This window comes from Phacochoerus africanus, chromosome 16 (assembly GCF_016906955.1).
Source record: "Phacochoerus africanus isolate WHEZ1 chromosome 16, ROS_Pafr_v1, whole genome shotgun sequence".
Classification (NCBI taxonomy): Eukaryota; Metazoa; Chordata; class Mammalia; order Artiodactyla; family Suidae; genus Phacochoerus; species Phacochoerus africanus.
Window position 1 is genome coordinate 40,156,289 of NC_062559.1, and position 18,539 is coordinate 40,174,827.

The following is an 18,539-nucleotide window of genomic DNA, read 5'->3' on the forward strand; positions in this document are numbered from 1 at the left end:
CCTCCATATGCCACGGGGGCAGCCCTAAAAAGACAGGAGACAAAAAAAAAAAAATCTTCTCGTACCATGATAGACTTCAAGCCACAACAAAATACTTACCCATAAATTCAAATGTGAACTGATCACAAGTCAATACTAAAGGTGGCTGCACATAAATCGATAATTTGATCTTTTGCAATCCCACTCGATTCTGCAGTGTAACCTAAGAAAATAGAAATTGTTATTAATAGAAAATTACCTTTTTCTAAATTGATAGAATATCACAACTACTTAAGAAATCACTAGCAAATAATTAGTAAATACCATCTGAGAAAAAATGAACTATCACAAAACATAACCTGTAATGCAAATGTTCTACCCCACTGGATACTGAGCAAAAGAGTTGAGCAGACTTTTCTCCAAGAAGATGTACAAATACCCAACAAGTGCATGAAAAAATGCTCAATATTCTGGCCATATGAAATACAAAATAAAAACACAATAAAATACTGCTATACATCCACTAAAATGCTATAATCTAAAAAGGATACACAAAAAGGTGTCAGTAAGAATGTGGAGAAACAGGGAGTTTGGGGTTGGTAGAATGGATAAGCAATGAGGTCCTACTGTATAGCACAGTGAACTACATCCAATCTCTTGGGATAGAGCATGATGGAAAATAGTATGAGAAAAAGAAAGCATACATATGTATGACTGAGTCACTGTACTACAGAGCAGAAATTGATACAACACTGTAAATCAATGATACTTTAATAATAAATAAATAAATATATTACTGATGGAAATGTAAAATGGCATAGACATTCAAGGAAACAGCTTTCACAGTTTCTTTAAAAATTAAGCATAAATTTACCATTTGACCTCATAATTCCATACCAAGAGAAATGAAACATGTACACCCCAAAACTTGTACATATGTTCATAGCAGTATAACAGACAAAAGTAGAAACAACCAATCAACTGATGAACGGCCAAACAAAATACAGTATATCCATACAATGAAATAGTATTCAGTAATAAAAAGAAGTACTGACACATGCTAAACATGGGTATATTACACTATGTTAAGCAAAAGAAGCCAGTCACAAAGACCACACATAATACATGATTCAATTTACATGAAATACCCAGAGTACATGCTAAACATGGGTATATTACACTATGTTAAGCGAAAGAAGCCAGTCACAAAGACCACACATAATACATGATTCAATTTACATGAAATACCCAGAGTAGGCATACATATAAATCTACAGAGACAGAAAATAGATTAGTAGTTGCTTTGGAATGGAAGAGGGATTAGGCGTGGGGGAGTAGAAACAATAGAAAGTCCCAGTTAATATGGGGTTTCTCTTGGGCAGGACAAAAATGCTCAAAAATTAAATTGTGATCGCTCTGCAAACATACTAAAAATCATTGAATTGTACACATTAAATGAGTAAATTTCAAAGTGAATTATATCTCAATAAAGCTATTTTTAAATGTTCTATCAAAAGCAAAAAAACAATCTGCCCTCGAGGCTGGTGAATAATTCCATCATAAAAATATTATATATGTTCATTCTTCTTTACACATACAGATGTGGCATCATGGACTATTTATTTTACCCACTATCACCCTATCACATTTTGCACAAGTTAATTATTCTCTAAAGATTTCCTTACTAGGTAGAGATATTTACTAGTTTAAATACATATCAAATCACAACATTTTCTTCCATGGCTTCGTACAGAAGTACGTGATATAATTAATTCTAGAAAATATCAAAGAATGATAATATCGACTGCTGCATTTCTAAGCTGGCTGCATTTCCAAACTGGTGCTCTTGGTTAAGATAATCCTTTCACTCCAACCAGAATCAATAGCTAGGAACTATGGAGCAAGAGTTTGCCTGGGAAATAGGATGGGTATGGGTAAAGAAGGCCAGGACTTCCCTCACTCCCCTGGAGAAAGAAACGTTAATAGAATCCATGAGGCCCAAGGATTAAAGGGCCACAGTGCTAGGAGCATCATTTTCAGACTATCAAAGACAAGGCTTAAAAATCTGGCTTCCACTGGGCAAATTCTCTCTTCAGATTTTGTTGCTCAAAAGCCCAAGCCTCTTTGAATAGTCTCCTTTGGATGAGTTCATCTACATGGTAAGCCAGATTTATCACAGTCACTGACCAGGTAGGACTGTTCAACCAATCAAGTCGCAATCTCTGGGGATAGACCTAAGTATTGCTATTTTTCACAGGTGACGCCCATGTACAGCCAGAGTTGAGACGCACTCTTCTATATGGCCCCTTTGCTATGCGGTAATTCATTCTAGTTACTAGGCTCTACTATAAGAGACAGATACATTTCATTATTAACTGACAAAATGTAAGGGCAAACTTAAATTTTAATAAAAGTCATTTTGAATTTTCTTAGGCAAAAGGCATATACATACTACAGAGAGAGAAAAAATATACAAAACATACAACTGGCGCAAAAACGTTATTCACATATAACTAGATTCAGTAAATGTCTTAATTTTAAATGATGTGGATATTCTGTACAACAACAACGCGGGATCCAAGCTGCATCTGCGATCTATACCACAGCTCACCGCAACGCTGGATCCTTAACCCACTGAGCAAGGCCAGGGATCGGACCCGCAACCTCATGGTTCCTACTCGGATTCGTTAACCACTGAGCCATGATGGGACCTCCACCATTAGCAGTTTTTTACATACATGGAACCACACCAGTAAGTTATCTATGTGTATTATCTCATTTAATCTTTACAACATTGTGAAATAGTTACTATCACTATATGTCATTTTAAGGAAGAGAAAAATGTGACTCAGAGAGGCTAAATAATTTTCTCAAGGCCACTCTGATTACAAGTATAAGAACCAAAATTTAATTTCTGTCTGGCAGAATGCAGAGCCCACACTCTTATGCAACTGTGTTAAGTCTCAAAGCACCTCTACAAATGAAAAAGTACTCCCATTTTACAGTTTTAAAATAGAGGTTCGGAGAAGCTAAATAACATTTATGAGACCATCAAGCCAACTTGTGCAAGACCAGGAACATCCTGTGAGAGGCTGGTTTTTAAAATGAAAATGAAAAATCCTTAAAGTACTAATAAGCCATTTGGAAGAGAGCAGACATTCTGACTCTGCCTGGTATAGCAATGTATACTTAGACAACAATCACACAATTTCATATTGTTACAAGAGTTCGCATTTAGTTTAGATGCAAGATTAGTGGTGATAATTCTCATACACAGATTTATTGCATCTCAACAATGGATTAGGCATTTCAAACACGAATCAAGATGTGTGATGAAAATAACTACAGTAACAAAGAAAAGTTATATTTGAGCCAAAAAAAGAGTTAAAGACTTGGCTAGATCATAAACTTTGTATTTAAGAGAAAAATAATTATAGAATATTAAGAAGAAAATATAAAACATAAATGAGAATTTTCCATGCCATTTTCCACTTTTAACAAAATAAAATATGATCCTTAGGAAATACAATACCAAATTTTTGTCCTAAATACATAAACATGACTCCCAAGGCCAGGTATGAATAACCACTTTGCCTAGGTTGTCTGGAATGATGTCACCCATCATGCACACATATTTGAGGTAGCCACATCTTCATTCACTTGGAAAGGATGGAAAAATTTTCTCAATTAACAGGGTTTAATTTTGATGGAAACTTGCATGGTTATGTATTTTGGCTGCTGTTGTTATAAAAGGCTATAAGGAGAGATTTATAACAGAAATTTGTATAGGAACTGTCAGGCAGAATCAGGAAGCCACGGTGTCTGCTGTATGTAAGTCCAGCTTATCTTGTGCAACTCTTGTGCATTGCATTCTTTCTCATTATTTTATAATGGCAATACAGAGAGTTGTGACTTAGTCACTTTCAAATATAGTAAAATTCCACTAATGAAGGAGAATTTTCCAGTAGTGTCATGCCATCATTTTAAGGTGGCTATTACACATGAAAGCCGAAGAACTACATGGGAGGGAAAGGTAGTTTATTTATTTATAGCAATAACTAGCAATTGAGGAGGAATTAGCATGAGCAATGTTATCTGGTTTAGTTACAAGGTTTCTTTTTGTAATTTATAGCGTGCTCCTGAATTATTATGTGTATGTGTCTGAATAATATCAGTAAATAGATATAAAAGAGATTTCCCTACACAAAAGTCTATAGATCATTCCTGGAACTTGGTAGATTTTTTTAACCTTCTTAAATGTTTGACTTCTTGCCACTAATGCTTTTCCAGACTCAGACGTATTAATGAGATAGAGCCTTTGATTGGATAGGAGGGAGGGAAACTGGGAAAAGACCACCCTTGTTTCCAATGGCAAGAATCCAAAAAAATTAGCTTAGGAAACTGTTACAAGATTGGGCTCCCTTCAACTTCTACCAAAGATCCCCACACTTGGGCCACCCGCTGGGTCCAGTGTAAGCGAACACAATTGGTAAAGCCTGGTGCCCTGTCAAGCTCCTCCAAGGACAGCAACCCATAATCTAAGAAAATATAAAGCCTTGTCCAAGTTTCAAGTTAGTGACTCGCCAAGATCCACAACTTTCCCTGGCTCCAACATTGGGCAGTGATAAATATTTTCAGCTTAATAATGTGCTGACTGATTACCACACTTTAATCTAAACGCCTTAAGAGGGTTCTACATTTGATTCCTAGTTCTAAAATTCTACAATTGCAAGACTAAAAATCTTAACCAAAACCACATCCTTCATATTCTATTTTGGGGGGGACTATCAATTTGTCACTACTCTACTTTGTGGGTTCTTCATTTAATGTTTTCTTGCTATAAATACATCCATTTAAAGCTAATATTATGGCAGATAAATGACTGAGAATTCTTTTCAAACACACACATAACCATACATAAAAGGAAGATACTATTAACATTTATATATATACAATACTGCAATCAGTTGGTTGGTCTACTAAGAATGTGATAACACAATTCCTTTAAAATATTTAAATATTAATTTAGTTTCCAGAAAAAAAGACCCTGAATCATACTACACATTTAATTAGCGGTAGGAATAAGTCATAACAATTTTGGTATTATATACATATTTATATAAATATAATTATCAGTTTTATATTTGTAGGAAATAATAAAGATTATCTATTTACTACCCAAGGCTGAGGAAAACTTATAAATTTCAAGTTTCTGAGCTTTTAAGTTTTTAACCAAGAAATCTTTTCTCAGTTGAATAATTTTGATGTATAATATTGTGTAAGCTAAAGTTGTATAGTGTTACTTCTATAAATTTAAATACTGTAATATGACTGCCAATTTAGTGATATTTATCACATCACATAATTATAGTATAATACCATTATCTATATACTTTATATTGTGGATTAGATCTCTATGGTTTATTTACTACTCATTGTAAGTTTGTACCCATAAACATCACCACTCCTAACCTCTGAACACCCTGGTAACCACCATTTTACACTCTGTTTTTTACAGGTTTAATTTTTTTACTTGATGAACACATCAATCACTAGAAATGAAATTGAGTCTGTAATAAAAACACTCCCTACAAACAAAAGTCCAAGACCAGAAGGCTTCATAGGCGAATTCTGCCAAACATGCAAAGAAGAATTTATGCACATCCTTCTTAAACTTTTCTAAAACTTTGAAGAAGAATGAATAATTCCAAAGACATTCTATGAAGCCACCATCACCCTAATACCAAAACCAGACAAAGATACTACCAAAAATGAAAACAATAGGCCAATGTCTTTGATGAATATAGACGCAAAATTCTCAACAAAATTTTAGCCAACTGAATCCAACAACATATAAAAAAGATCATACACCATGACCAAGTGGGATTCACCCCAAGTTCACAAGGATGGTTCAACATATACAAATCAATCAATGTCATACACCACGTCAACAAAAGTCAAAAACCTCACAATCATTTCAATAGATGCAGAAAAAGCATTTGAAAAAATCCAATGTCCATTCATGATGAAAACTCTTACCAAAGTGGGTATAGAGGGAACATACCTCAACATAATAAAAGCCATTTATGACAAACCCACAGCCAAGCTGAAAGCCTTCCCGCTAAAATATGGAACAAGACAAGGATGCCCACTCTTATCACTTTTATTCACTAGTACTGGAAGTCCTAGACACAGCAATCTGACAAAAGAAATAAAAGGTATCCAAATTGGAAGAGAAGAGATAAAATTATCACTCTATGCAGTTGACATGACAACCATACATAGAAAACTCTAAGGACTCCACACAAAAACTACTTGAAATGATCAAGACTTGAATAGACATTCTCCAAGGAAGATGTATGGATGGCCAACAGGCACATGAAAAAATATTCAACATCACTAGTTATTAGAGAAATGCAAATCAAAACCATAATGAGGTATCACCTCACACTGATCAGAATGGCCATCATTAGTAAGTCTACAAATAACACATGCTGGAGAGGGTGTGGAGAAAAGGGAACCATCCTGCACTCTTGGTGGGAATGTAAATTGGTACAACCACTATGGAAAAGTTATGGAGGTATGTCAGAAAACTAAATATAGAACTACCATATAATCTAACAATCCCACTCCTGGGCATATATCCAGACAAAACTTTCCTTGAAAAAGACTCATACACCCCTATGTTCACTGCAGCACTATTTACAATAGTCAAGACATGGAAACAACTTAAATGCCCATTGACAGATGAACAGATTAAGATGTGGTACATATACCCAATGGAATACTACTCATCCATAAAAAGAACAAAATAATGCCATTTGCAGCAACATGGATGGAACTAGAGACTCTCATACTAAATGAAGTAAATCAGAAAGAGAAAGACAAACGCCATATGATATCACTTATCTGGAATCTAACATATGGCAAAAATGAACCTGTCTACAGAAAAGAAATAAACTCATGGACATGGTAAACAGGGTTGTGGTTGTCAAGGGGGACAGGAGGGAGTGGGATGGACTGGGAGCTTGGGGTTAGTAGATATAAATTGTTGCATTTGGAGTGGATAAGCAATGAGATCCTGCGTATAGCACAAGGAACTATATCTCATCACTTGTGATAGAACATGATGGAAGATAATATGAAAAAAAAGTAAGTATATACATGCATAATTGGTCACTTTGCTATACAGCAGAAATTGACAGAACATTGTAAATCAACAATAATAAAAAAAATTTTAAATAACTTTTTAGATTCTCTTATAAGTGATATAATACAGAATTTTTGTCTGACTTCTGTTACTTAGCATAATGTGCTGAAGATCCATCCATGCTCTTGCAAATGGAAGGATATCCTTCTTTCTCACAGTTGAATAATATTCCATAGTGTATATGCACCACATTTTTTTTTAATCCGTTCATCCATTGATGGGCACTTGCACTGTTTCCATATCTTGGCTATTTTGTGACTAATGCTGTGATAAACAGGAGAGTATATATACCTTGTGGGAAATCTTGTTTTCATGTCCTTTGGTTTATACCCAGAAATGGAGTTACTGGGATCATACAACGGACTTTTTTTAATTTTTTGAGGAATCTCCAATTGTTCTTCCTACCAGTTGGATCCCTTTACATTCCCGCCAACAATGTATAAGGGCTCCTTCTTCATCACATCCTCATCAGAACCTGTTGTCTCTTATCTTCTCTTTTTTGTTTGTTTGTTTGTTTTGCTGCACCCACAGCATGTAGAAGTTCCCTGGCCAGGGATCAAACCCGCACCTCAGCAGCCAAGTAGTGACCAGCGCTGCTGCAGAGACAATGTCAGATCCTTAACCTGCTGTGCCACAATTCAAACTCCTCTTATCTTCTTGATGAGAGCCATTCTAACAGGTGTGAGGTGATATATTACGTGGTTTTGATTTGCATTTCCCTGACGATCAGTGATGTTGATTGAGCACCTTTTTACATGTCTGTTGGTCAACTGATGACCTCTTTGGGAAAATGTCCATAAGTTCTGCCCACCACATGTTTTGCATTTTCATTAAGTTATTCATAGGGTGAAATATATGACATTATTTGCAGATTACAGTCTAGAATTATGGTACAATACCTTCACTGTGACTGAAGGGACAAGGTCAGCTCCCACCTCAACATCAGTAGCTTGCTGTAAACACAGAAATGAGAAGAGAAGGAAGGAAAAAGTTTCAATACTAAATAAAGATCAATGAGTAAACAGTGGCTGTGATATATACTTCCCATCATCAGAATAGGGAACAAACTATAAAGGACTTGTCACTCTAACGACGGACTAGAAGAGTCAGTGTGTCTTTTTAGATGACTTCATTCAGAAAGTCATGAGCTAATAAAAAAAACCCATCCCTCAAAAGGGAAGAAAAATCCATATGCTTTATTATCAAACTACTCTATTGCCAAATTTCCTTAAAAGTTAAAACCAATTAGTTTTATTAATTCATTCTTCATATTCTATAAAAGAAGGCCTCTGTGTATTTTCTATATAAACATGTCATTCTTTTAGGTCCTTGTATTTTTAACTTACAAAAAGTATGTTTTATTCTGATTAATCATATATATTTAAGGCATATAACTAATGATACAGAGATTGAGTGGCCTTATACCTAGAAAATAAAGCAAAAGTAGGAGTGTATTTTTTTACTAGCACATATCATAAACTCACTCGTTGAGCACCAGCCTGGGTTACCCAGTCCTGTTTCTTAAAGAATTCAGAATAAAATACAATAGAGCAAACATTTCCTTAGAACTTCTAGTTTATTTTTTAGAGTGGTAGACTGAAAGGAAAATACAGTCACTCTATGACAGAATAAGATCAAGGGGTAACTTATTTTCTAATAACACACATATGAACTCCTGAGGGAACAATTAATATCATATTTTCTGTTCAATCAATGAATAAATCCACCGTACTTTAAATTAACTGATTTGGAATTATTTTACTAGGAAAAACTAAGACACTTCTAAGTAGTCGGTATCACTATGATGTATGGTCATCAGAGTAATTGAGAATTGAAAGATTCATATTCTATATATGATTCCATAGGAAACTGTATATGAACTCCGATTCATAAAAAAAGATAGGATAGTGAGGCTTTTCTCTTCAATAAAAGACTGCATTCTAACACAACTTATATTATTTTTTTGGATGTGTGCCTTCATAATAATGACTGAAAATAAAATATTAAGCCAGGCTTTTTGCTCTAGTATTACCTAAAATTCAGGAAATGTTTTACATTTAGCTGTCCGCAAATCTAAAAGAGAAACCAACATCTCCTGTTTCCTGCTCTTTTTAATCCATGCCTAAACACCTAGATATTTCAAGGACAACAGTCCTTTGGAAACATAAAATACAGCCAGAGAGAAATGGCTATACGAAGACATTGTGGCACCACAGCCACATAAATCGTTAAACTGATGTTTTCCAATGGGATGAATACGATACTCTCAAGAATCTTTTAAGAAGGAAAAAATAGTAAAGCAGGGGAAATGAAGCTGGAAAGAGACACCTAGTTAAGAGGAAATAGCACTCCAGGTTACCAATAGGGAAATATATATTACAATACAGTGTTATTACACAAGGCCTTTTCTTACAAAGATCAAAAGTTGCTAAAGAACAGAAGGGGAATTCCTCATTTCAAATAGCCTATGTTTAAGAGAACCTAGAAAAAATTATGTAAGTTGCCCAAAGGAAAAAAATAATCATTTCCAAGGCAAGAATATGTGTGTACATTTGTCAGCTAACTAAGCAGAAATGTTCCACTCAAACTACACCCTTTAGGTAGAGTGAGAAATGGTGTGTGCTGAATATCCAATGTTTTAAAACAGTGCCTCTACTATGCGACTTAGCTGAGTGAATGTTTCTTTCATATATAGTCCTACTTTTTTTTAGGTATACCCAACTTACTAAACTATGGCAAGGTTAATGTGATTTTTATCACAATTTGGTTTGGCTGTTTATACTAAGATTGATCTTTGAAAAACTTATGTAACTACTTATGATATTATCCTCTGATACCTAAATATCAAAGTCATCTCCTAAGCCAAATCCTATGACATAAATTCCAAATACAGTAAACCCAGTAAATTCGATCATTTGCCTAAATTGATCAACTTTTGGTACAGATAGAGATAAACTTAATATAGATTTTTGCCCAAACTGCAGGCAGTGATACAAAACTAATCAGAACCTAACAAGTGCTTACAGAAGACTAAACAAAAAGATGAGGTAATGTAACCAAGGAGAGTCTCCCTTTCTATCTTCTCGTTTCTCAGCAGTATTTGTTCATTTGCAGAGCAAATACACACTGAACACCCATTACACGACAGGCCATAAGGATACGGCAGCGGATGAGGCAAGCCGTGGGAGGCAGATGATGGTAGCAGTAGTGAGGGTGGTGATCAAAACTATAAGGGTGATCATTTGGGAAGAACTAAAGTGTAGTTTTCTTAGTATAATGATGTTGGTAAATTATCATAATTCAACAAAGTGGATTCTATTATTATTCCCATTTAACAGATGAGAAAATTGAGACTAAGAAAATTAAATACCTTACAACATTGTAAATCAACTATACTTTAATTTTTTTAAATTTAAAAAAAAAATTAAATATCTTGCCTTGGTATAGAATTAGAAACGGGAGGAAAAATAATCCCTGGCCCAACTGTTTATTCTTGAACTATTCCCCTACCACAACTACCACAATGTATTAAAGATTGTAAATCAGCAAATCCTCAGCTACACCTTTCATAAATATTATCTCATTGAATCTTCAATAAAAATGAAGTCAATATTATTCATCTGGATCAGGATTATCCTAATCCATTCAATAAAAATGGAGTCAATATTATTCATCTGGATTAGGATTATCTCAATACTCCAAAAAGGAAAAAAAAAAATTTTTTTAAGGTAGAGTAATAGTGAGAACCCTTCCATTGTTCCCTCTCTCTCTCCCTTTTTTTAGACAGAAATTCTGCCTAAGGAACTCCTTACTACACTAAGAGGCTAGAAATGTTTTTTTCCTAGAAAGTAACAAAGCCTAAAACTTGTTATCTCCCCTAAAGCTTCTAGTTGAAAGCCCACAATTTAAACCAATAAATTTTGATCCAAATTTGTCAGAGTGCACCAACATCACAAACCCTTTTAAAGTCTGCAAATAAATACACCTACAGATATTGAATCAAAGTTAGGAGAAACCATGGCAGAGATTTTCAGGTCATCTTCTCTCTCAGTAATGGGCCAAACACCTGTAATTTTAACAGAAAAAAAAGAGATACTTAATCATAAAGCATAGCTTGTTTTATATAGTTGTTTTAAGGTTAACCTATACCAAATATCAGAAAGTAATCCCATAAATACACTCACAAAGTGAAAAAAACTGATGCAATACAGAATGAGAAGACTGATGAAAATTCTTCCCCCTCTACATTTACTGTAAAGAAAAACTGTCTCTTTATCTAAAGATATTAGCTAAGATGTGACCCACTAATTGACGAGTGTTGTGAATTTCAATTCCTTCTCCTTAGCTACTAGTAGAAGCCCAAAAGAGTACAAGCCTTTTGAAGGTAAAATGGCTATAACTATCAAAATGTAAAATTCACCAAAAAATGTAAAAGGCACATATCCTGTGACCTAACAATTCTATTCCCAGACCTTTACCCAATACTCACAGACAAGCCCAAAGAGGTTCTCTGCTGCTGGTAGTTATTAAAAACAAAAACAATCTAAATCTCAACTATATGTCTATTAATAGGGAAATGGTTAACAAAATTATGGTATATCCATACTGTGCAATGGTTCGAAACTCAAAGTTGTAAATAAGAGTGTTGCCCAGGGAGTTCCCTTATGGTGTAGTGGGTTAAGGCTCTGGAATTGTCAGTGCAGTGGCCTCAGGTCACTGCTGTGGTGCAGGTTTGATCCCTGGCCCAGGAATTTCCACATGCCTCAAGTGCAGCCAAAAAAAAAGTACTGTCCATCTTTATACATTTACATGAAAAGAACTCCAAGACATGCTATTGATTTTTTTTTTAAGGGCCTCACCCATGGCATATGCAGGTTCCCAGCCTAAGGGTCCAATCACAGCTACAGCTGCTGGCCTATGCCACAGCCACAGCAACGCCAGATCTGAGCCGAGTCTGTGAGCTACACCACAGCTCACGGCAACACTGAATCCTTAACCTGCTGAGTGAGGCCAGGGGTCAACCCGCAACCTCATGGTTCCTAGTCAGATTCATTTCTGCTGCACCACGATAGGAACTCCACTACTGATTTTTTTTTTTAAAGTAATATGTAGTGCAATGTATCTAATATGCAAGTATTTTGGTAAAAACAATTATAAAAACAGGAAAATTTTCTTAAAGAACACACAAAAAGGAGTTCCCATTGTGGTGCAGCAGAAACGAATCTAACTGGTATCCATGAGGATGTAGGTTCAATCCCTGGCCTCATTCAGTATCTCAGGTATCCACTGTTGCCTTGAGCTATGGTACAAGTCACAGATGCAGCTCAATCCTGCATTGCTGAGGTGTAGGCTGGCAGCTGTAGCTCCAATTCGACCCCTAGCCTGGGAACCTCCATATGCCCTCAGTGGGGCCCTAAAAAGCAAAAAAAAAAAAAAAAAAGAATACACAAAAACTTTTAATAAAGTTTATCTTTAAATTATCTAGTGGAACTAAGACCTGGTTACACTTTCAGTATATTTGAATTATTTTTATCATATTCATTTTATTTTCACAACTCAAGAATTTCACAATTTAAAAAAACATTTATAGTCATGATATTATGAGCAAACTATAGACATCCTAAATAAAGAAGAGAAAATAATACATAGCATATACATATGTGCATATAACACATATATACACATACACATATATGAAGATTATTGGCTGCCCCCTAACATCCATTCTTCCTTCCTCCTTCTTTATGGCAGAGCCCTAATTCTGCTGAGCATTCACCTTCAATTCAAAGTCATTGGATTGATCAAATCCAGTCATGACTATTTCATTCCCCTGACCTTTTGGTGTTTTAGGCATGAGCATAGGGCCTAATTCAGACAGATGGAAGGGAAGGGAAGGTGGGAGTCAGGGTGCTGGTATATGCTTCTGGGAAAGCTATTTCTCCCTATTAAAAGGAAAAACTTGGGAGAAATATCTCTCTTCTTTCCTGGAAATCATATTTGCATCTAATACATGTAACTGCTGAAGTGACCCTAAGACCCTGACAGAAAACACAGCCTACACACTGAGGGTGGTTGACCAAAAATATAGAAAGTACTTGAAAGTCACATGAATCAGCTGTCTCAAAAGAGAACTGCCTACAATTGCCACCAGGCATTTCCATCAATACTACAATATTTGGAATAGGAATTTCCATAACTTAGCGAGAGTACAAAAGACTGCTCATTGCCCACCCTGTAGTAATTCTTCCATTCTTCTTTACTAAAAAGAGCCCAATTTTTCTAAGCAACAAAGTGCTCAGGTAAAATGCTAAATTTTTAGCCTGTTTCATAGCTTGGAGTGGCCAGTGAGATGTGAGTAGAAGCTGTTCAGGGTGTGGCTTCCAGGGAAGATCCTTAAGGGTGCTGACTCAGCAGCAGATTTGAGGGCAGGAGTTCCAGAAGCCACCCTGGACTAAGAGAAGACCCTGGGTGAGAAGGTCGGAGACCTTGATGACAGTGGAACTGCCAAACCAACCCAGGACAGGCCATTATTAGATTTCTTTTCCATGAGGAAGAAACAAACCTCTGCCTTGTTTAAGCCGTTTTATTTGGGCATTCTGTTATTTGCAGCCAGAAATAGCCCTGAACAGCATATCTTCCAACAAGGTCACCAAGTTCAAATGTTTCTACTCTTCAATGGTAGAAGCAACTTGGCTACCCTAGACATATTCCGAAGGGGTGCAGACTTTCATTTATATGCCCATGACTTAGTGCTCTCTTTCCACTCCTTGAGACACATGGATGCTCTGTGAGAGTCTATCTCAATGTTGTACCCATTCCTTCATAGTCATCCCAGGTAAAGAACATATCAACTGTCCAAATCACAAGGAAACTCTGTTTTTGAACATGCCTACCAACAGATGCTGTTGACTACTGGTAACAGAAATCCTACACAGAATTCTCACTAATGAGTTGAGTATGAAAAGTTTCAAAATCCATGAGCCATACATAAATTACTACTATAATTTCATGCTTACAACATACATTCCTCATATAACTTACACACATAAAATCAGCTTCAAAACTGCTTTTATTACAGTAGATAATATACACCATGTGTACAACAAAATGTACTCTTTAAATTGGCTTTAAATTTTGCAGCAATTCTTGCTTTGAAGAAATACAAAAAGCTTCTAAGTGCTGAACGTAACCCACAGGACTATGAACTGTTTTTTGGAAGTTAAAGTTACTGTGCTAAAATAGGTGGCATTTAAAAGAATAATGAGGTCATCAAAAAGTTCAGAGTTTTAACTTCTCACAATCTTCCGTAATGAAACGATTTGGTGCTTTTATATAATTACAGGTATTTTTATAAAGAACTATATGATGATTTTATAAGCATAGAGAATACCAAATTTTTTCCATATCTAGAAATAAAATATTTTAAAAGTTTCTCTTTTTAAAAACATTCTCTTTCTTTTTTCAGAATAAAATCAAACGATGGTGGCACAGAAGGGTCAGAGAACTTCAAATATTAACTTTGAGGTTATGTAAATAATAGGCTTTGCACTCAAGTCTGTGGGTACATCCCTAGCTTAATTAGCAGTTATTTCAAGATACACAGAAGAACCAGGGTAATGACAAGTAAAACAACCCAACCCTTCTCACCCAAGGGTCGCACTATGGCCACCAAAAAATTAACTGTTAGCTGTAAGGGACTCTCCTGAGAAATGTTTTACATAATCAAGTGTTAATCATAATATCATTAGCACATTGCTTACGGAAAAGGCAAAATCTCAAGACCCAAAACTTGGGGTGAAAAGCCACATTAAATTTATTTAATGAACTCTTGAAATTTCACATTTCATATATATGCCACTTTTCCCCAGTTACATTTTTAAATGACAAAATGAGACTTACAGTTTCATTAACCCCAAAACACTAGTATCAAAAATGGAAAAAATGTGTATATTGCAATATGACACATCCAATTTTAATTATCCTCTATTTGACAGGAGGCTGCTGACAACAAATAGGTTTTTAAATAATTGGAGGTACTTAAAAGACTTAAGTTTCACTGGTTTACTTTAAAAACTTTCTAAGAGAATGTGTGAAACCAAAGCATAATAATTTTATTTTAATATTCATATTTTTGAAATATATTATCTAAATTCCTCTGAATCTGTCTTGATAATATAGACTCAAAATTACATAAATCTAGGAAAGTGACTGGACCTGGATTAAGACTGACTCTGCTGTTTTGGTTGGCTTTTGATGCTCTGCTTCTTTTATTATTCCTACTTGTTTCAACATTTCTTTTATGTGAAAATAGTCCATATTTTTTCTCATTAAAAAAATACTTTTACCTGACCCTGAGAAGAGAACTTAAAGTAATGCTTTTCACATGTCCAACTCAAACTGCAGGATTGGTGTTTTGTTTCTCCTTTTAATTTACAATAAAATTATACCCTTGTGAATCCCAAAGTAAAATAATATTGAGTTATTCAAAACTCAGGAACTGAAAATATCATCAGCCTCTGAGTCATTAGAAATCAGCATACTGCAGCCTACACTCCATTTGGATGGCTAATTAACTACAAACATAAATTATATCACTAGACTACAAACCTCATTTTTAGTAACAAAGTGGTAACTCATGTACCTGCTTTGGTTTCTTTTAAAAGAAGCAACTAAATTTTTTTCAGAGGTATTAGAAGTTAATAAATTACCACTCTAAACTTTAACGCAAAAAAAAAAAAAAACACTTTAATGCACTTCTAAAGGTCTAAAACCATCACCCAAAGAAATACATGCTCCTTTCTTAAATTTAAAGAAAAAACTACACAGCACTTTATCTAGAACTAAAGTATTATCTTAAATAGGACATATTTTTCAGAAGCTATAAAACACAAATTAAGGACAAAGATTAGTGTGTTAAAGAGCAATACTGTTTTTATAAAAACGACTTTGAGCCTGGGGGAAAAATTAACTAAAACATGCAAAACATTACCCATATACAAAATAATATGAAGTTTGCAATGAATATTAAAATCAAACAGTCAAAAGCTGCAAATGAGATACCTTGTGACTTGTTAACATCTTTGATGATTTTCTGAAGTTCTTTCAATTCTGTATCAAGTTCATCATAGTTTAGTTCTCTAGATTCAACTTTTGGAGCTTGGAACAAAGAAGGGTCTGTCCCCAGGTATGAACACTGCAAATGACCATTATCACTCAGAGTGACTATCACTCCCTTTAAATCGCTACAAAAAGGAAAGTGAGACATAAAATTTTTCGCAGATTTAGACTTGACCAACTAGATTTTTATTCAATTCAGCTTCAAAATACCACTAAGAAAATGATTTTATATATATATATATATATACACATAAAATTTTACATCAAGGACTCAATTTAAATGTTTCAAACACCATTTATATTTATAGAAGTACTCCCAATGTTACCATTTATTGCAGGAGGGGAAAAATTAACCATTATTATTAAAGCTGCCACTTTGGGGGACCTAACTACATGGCAAATTCTGCTCTAAGAGTTTTTCAAGTACTCTTTCATTTAATCCTGATTGCATGTCCCACTTGGCAGATGGATAATAAGCAGCAAACACATGTGGAGCTACAGTGGATCAATTGCTGGCTGAAGACCAGACCCAAGACACAGGGGAAGACAGGACCATCCAGGGGAACAGCAAGATTACCGGAGGAAACCCTGGGAGGCTTTAAAAATGAAGGTGCCCCCTGTTGTTTTCCTTCTCTCTACGCTTGGGACTCATGCTTCCCTTCCCTCCCCAGGTCCACTCACCATGGCTTGCTACTCAAGTAGCTGTCTGGTCTGGTCTGTTTCTCTTCACTCTTAGATAGAAGTATCTCATTTTCTCCTTTAGTAGCTCTTTTTCCATCACTCTTCTCAACCTGATTATCTCTTTTCCTCCCTATCCTTTTACTCTTCCTCTCTCTTAGGCTACCTTATCTCTGCTATACTCCAGAAATTAGCCATAATATATAAATTATAGACAATTTTAGCATAAATGTTTTAAAGGAAATTTGTATGTTTTTCCCAACTTGCGATAAAAAGTAGTTGAGTTGAACACTATTTGATTCCTCCCTACCTTGCCCAGAGGAAAGAGAATTCAACATTGTCATAAGTCATTTTGAGCTGATACATAGTGAATTTTTTTGTTGTTGTTATGTTTCCTAGTGGCCTTTTTTTTTGTTTGTTTATTTAAAAAAAAAAAAAAGTCTCCCAACCCTTCCAACCCGTTCTAAAGGTTAATTTTTTTTTTTTGTCATTTTGCCTTTTCTTGAGCCAGTCCCACGGCATATGGAGGTTCCCAGGCTAGGGGTTGAATCGGAGCCGTAGCCACCGGCCTACACCACAGCCACAGAAAGGCGGGATCCGAGCTGCGTCTGCAACCTACACCACAGCTCACGGCAATGCCGGATCCTTAACCCACTGAGCAAGACCAGGGATCGAACCCGCAACCTCATGGTTCCTAGTCGGATTCGTTAACCACTGCGCCACAACGGGAACTCCTAAAGGTTAAATATTAATCCAAAACAACAGAAAATTTTAAAGATAAAAGAACTTGAAAAAATGTTACTACTCATCCAAAGAAAAAGAGTTAAGATCTAGGCCTCGTTCAGGACAAATAAGAATTTTTAAAACTCCCCAACTTTGGGTCACTGCAAGTGGACAGTTCATTAACCTAAAAGCTCAACTTAGTTGAGAGTAAATATTACCATTGCTCAGTCCTTCCTATAAGGTGGCCACCAGCAACCACTTTACCACCTACCTTCAACACAATATTCCTATACCCACCTTCTCCAGGGCTTACATATTTCACTATAATGTGACTTCAGAAAAATTTTTTAAAAATAGTTGGTATCACTGATTCAACAGCTAAAAAAACTAGCTAAAAACTTTTAAAAAAGGGTTCTAGGAGTGCCATTTGTGGCTCAGCAGTAACGAACCCATGAGGATGCAGGTTCAATCCCTGGCCTCACTCAAAAGGTTAAAGGATCCAGTGCTGCTGTGGCTATGGTGCAGGCCTGCAGCTGCAGCTCCAATTCAACCCCTAGCCTGGGATCTTCCATATGTTGAAGGTGTGGCCCTAAAAAGATAAAGAAAGAAAGAAAGGGTTCTAGCTCTGACTCTGCCTTATATAGCTGAGTCAACTCTGAGAAATACTCCTAAATGCTTTTATGTCTGAAATGATAAGGTGAAATGAGATCATCCTCAAAGGTCTTTTAAGTTTTAGGAACTAGTTCTGTCAATCTGGCTCAGAGAATAAATACTCCCAAATAAAATTATTTCCCTAAAATAAAATGTTTTCACACCCCACACCACCCCCATA

At 35.5% G+C, this 18,539-nt stretch overlaps 1 protein-coding gene across 10 annotated transcripts in view; it reads right to left on the reverse strand.

Annotated features, from left to right (window-relative positions):
* BBS9 (Bardet-Biedl syndrome 9) overlaps nt 1–18,539 on the reverse strand; it is a 728,255-nt gene that overhangs the window by 516,801 nt on the left and 192,915 nt on the right. For all 10 annotated transcript variants that reach the window (XR_007132618.1, XR_007132616.1, XR_007132617.1 and 7 more), the window contains 4 exons: nt 16,250–16,431; nt 11,179–11,255; nt 8,089–8,142; nt 100–202 (listed from right to left, as the gene is read on the reverse strand). Coding sequence is in view for 4 of the 10 variants with exons in the window: in XM_047763266.1 (XP_047619222.1) it covers nt 100–202; nt 8,089–8,142; nt 11,179–11,255; nt 16,250–16,431 (416 nt within the window). In the remaining 6 variants the exon portion in view is untranslated. The remainder of the gene's footprint in view (nt 1–99; nt 203–8,088; nt 8,143–11,178; nt 11,256–16,249; nt 16,432–18,539) is intronic.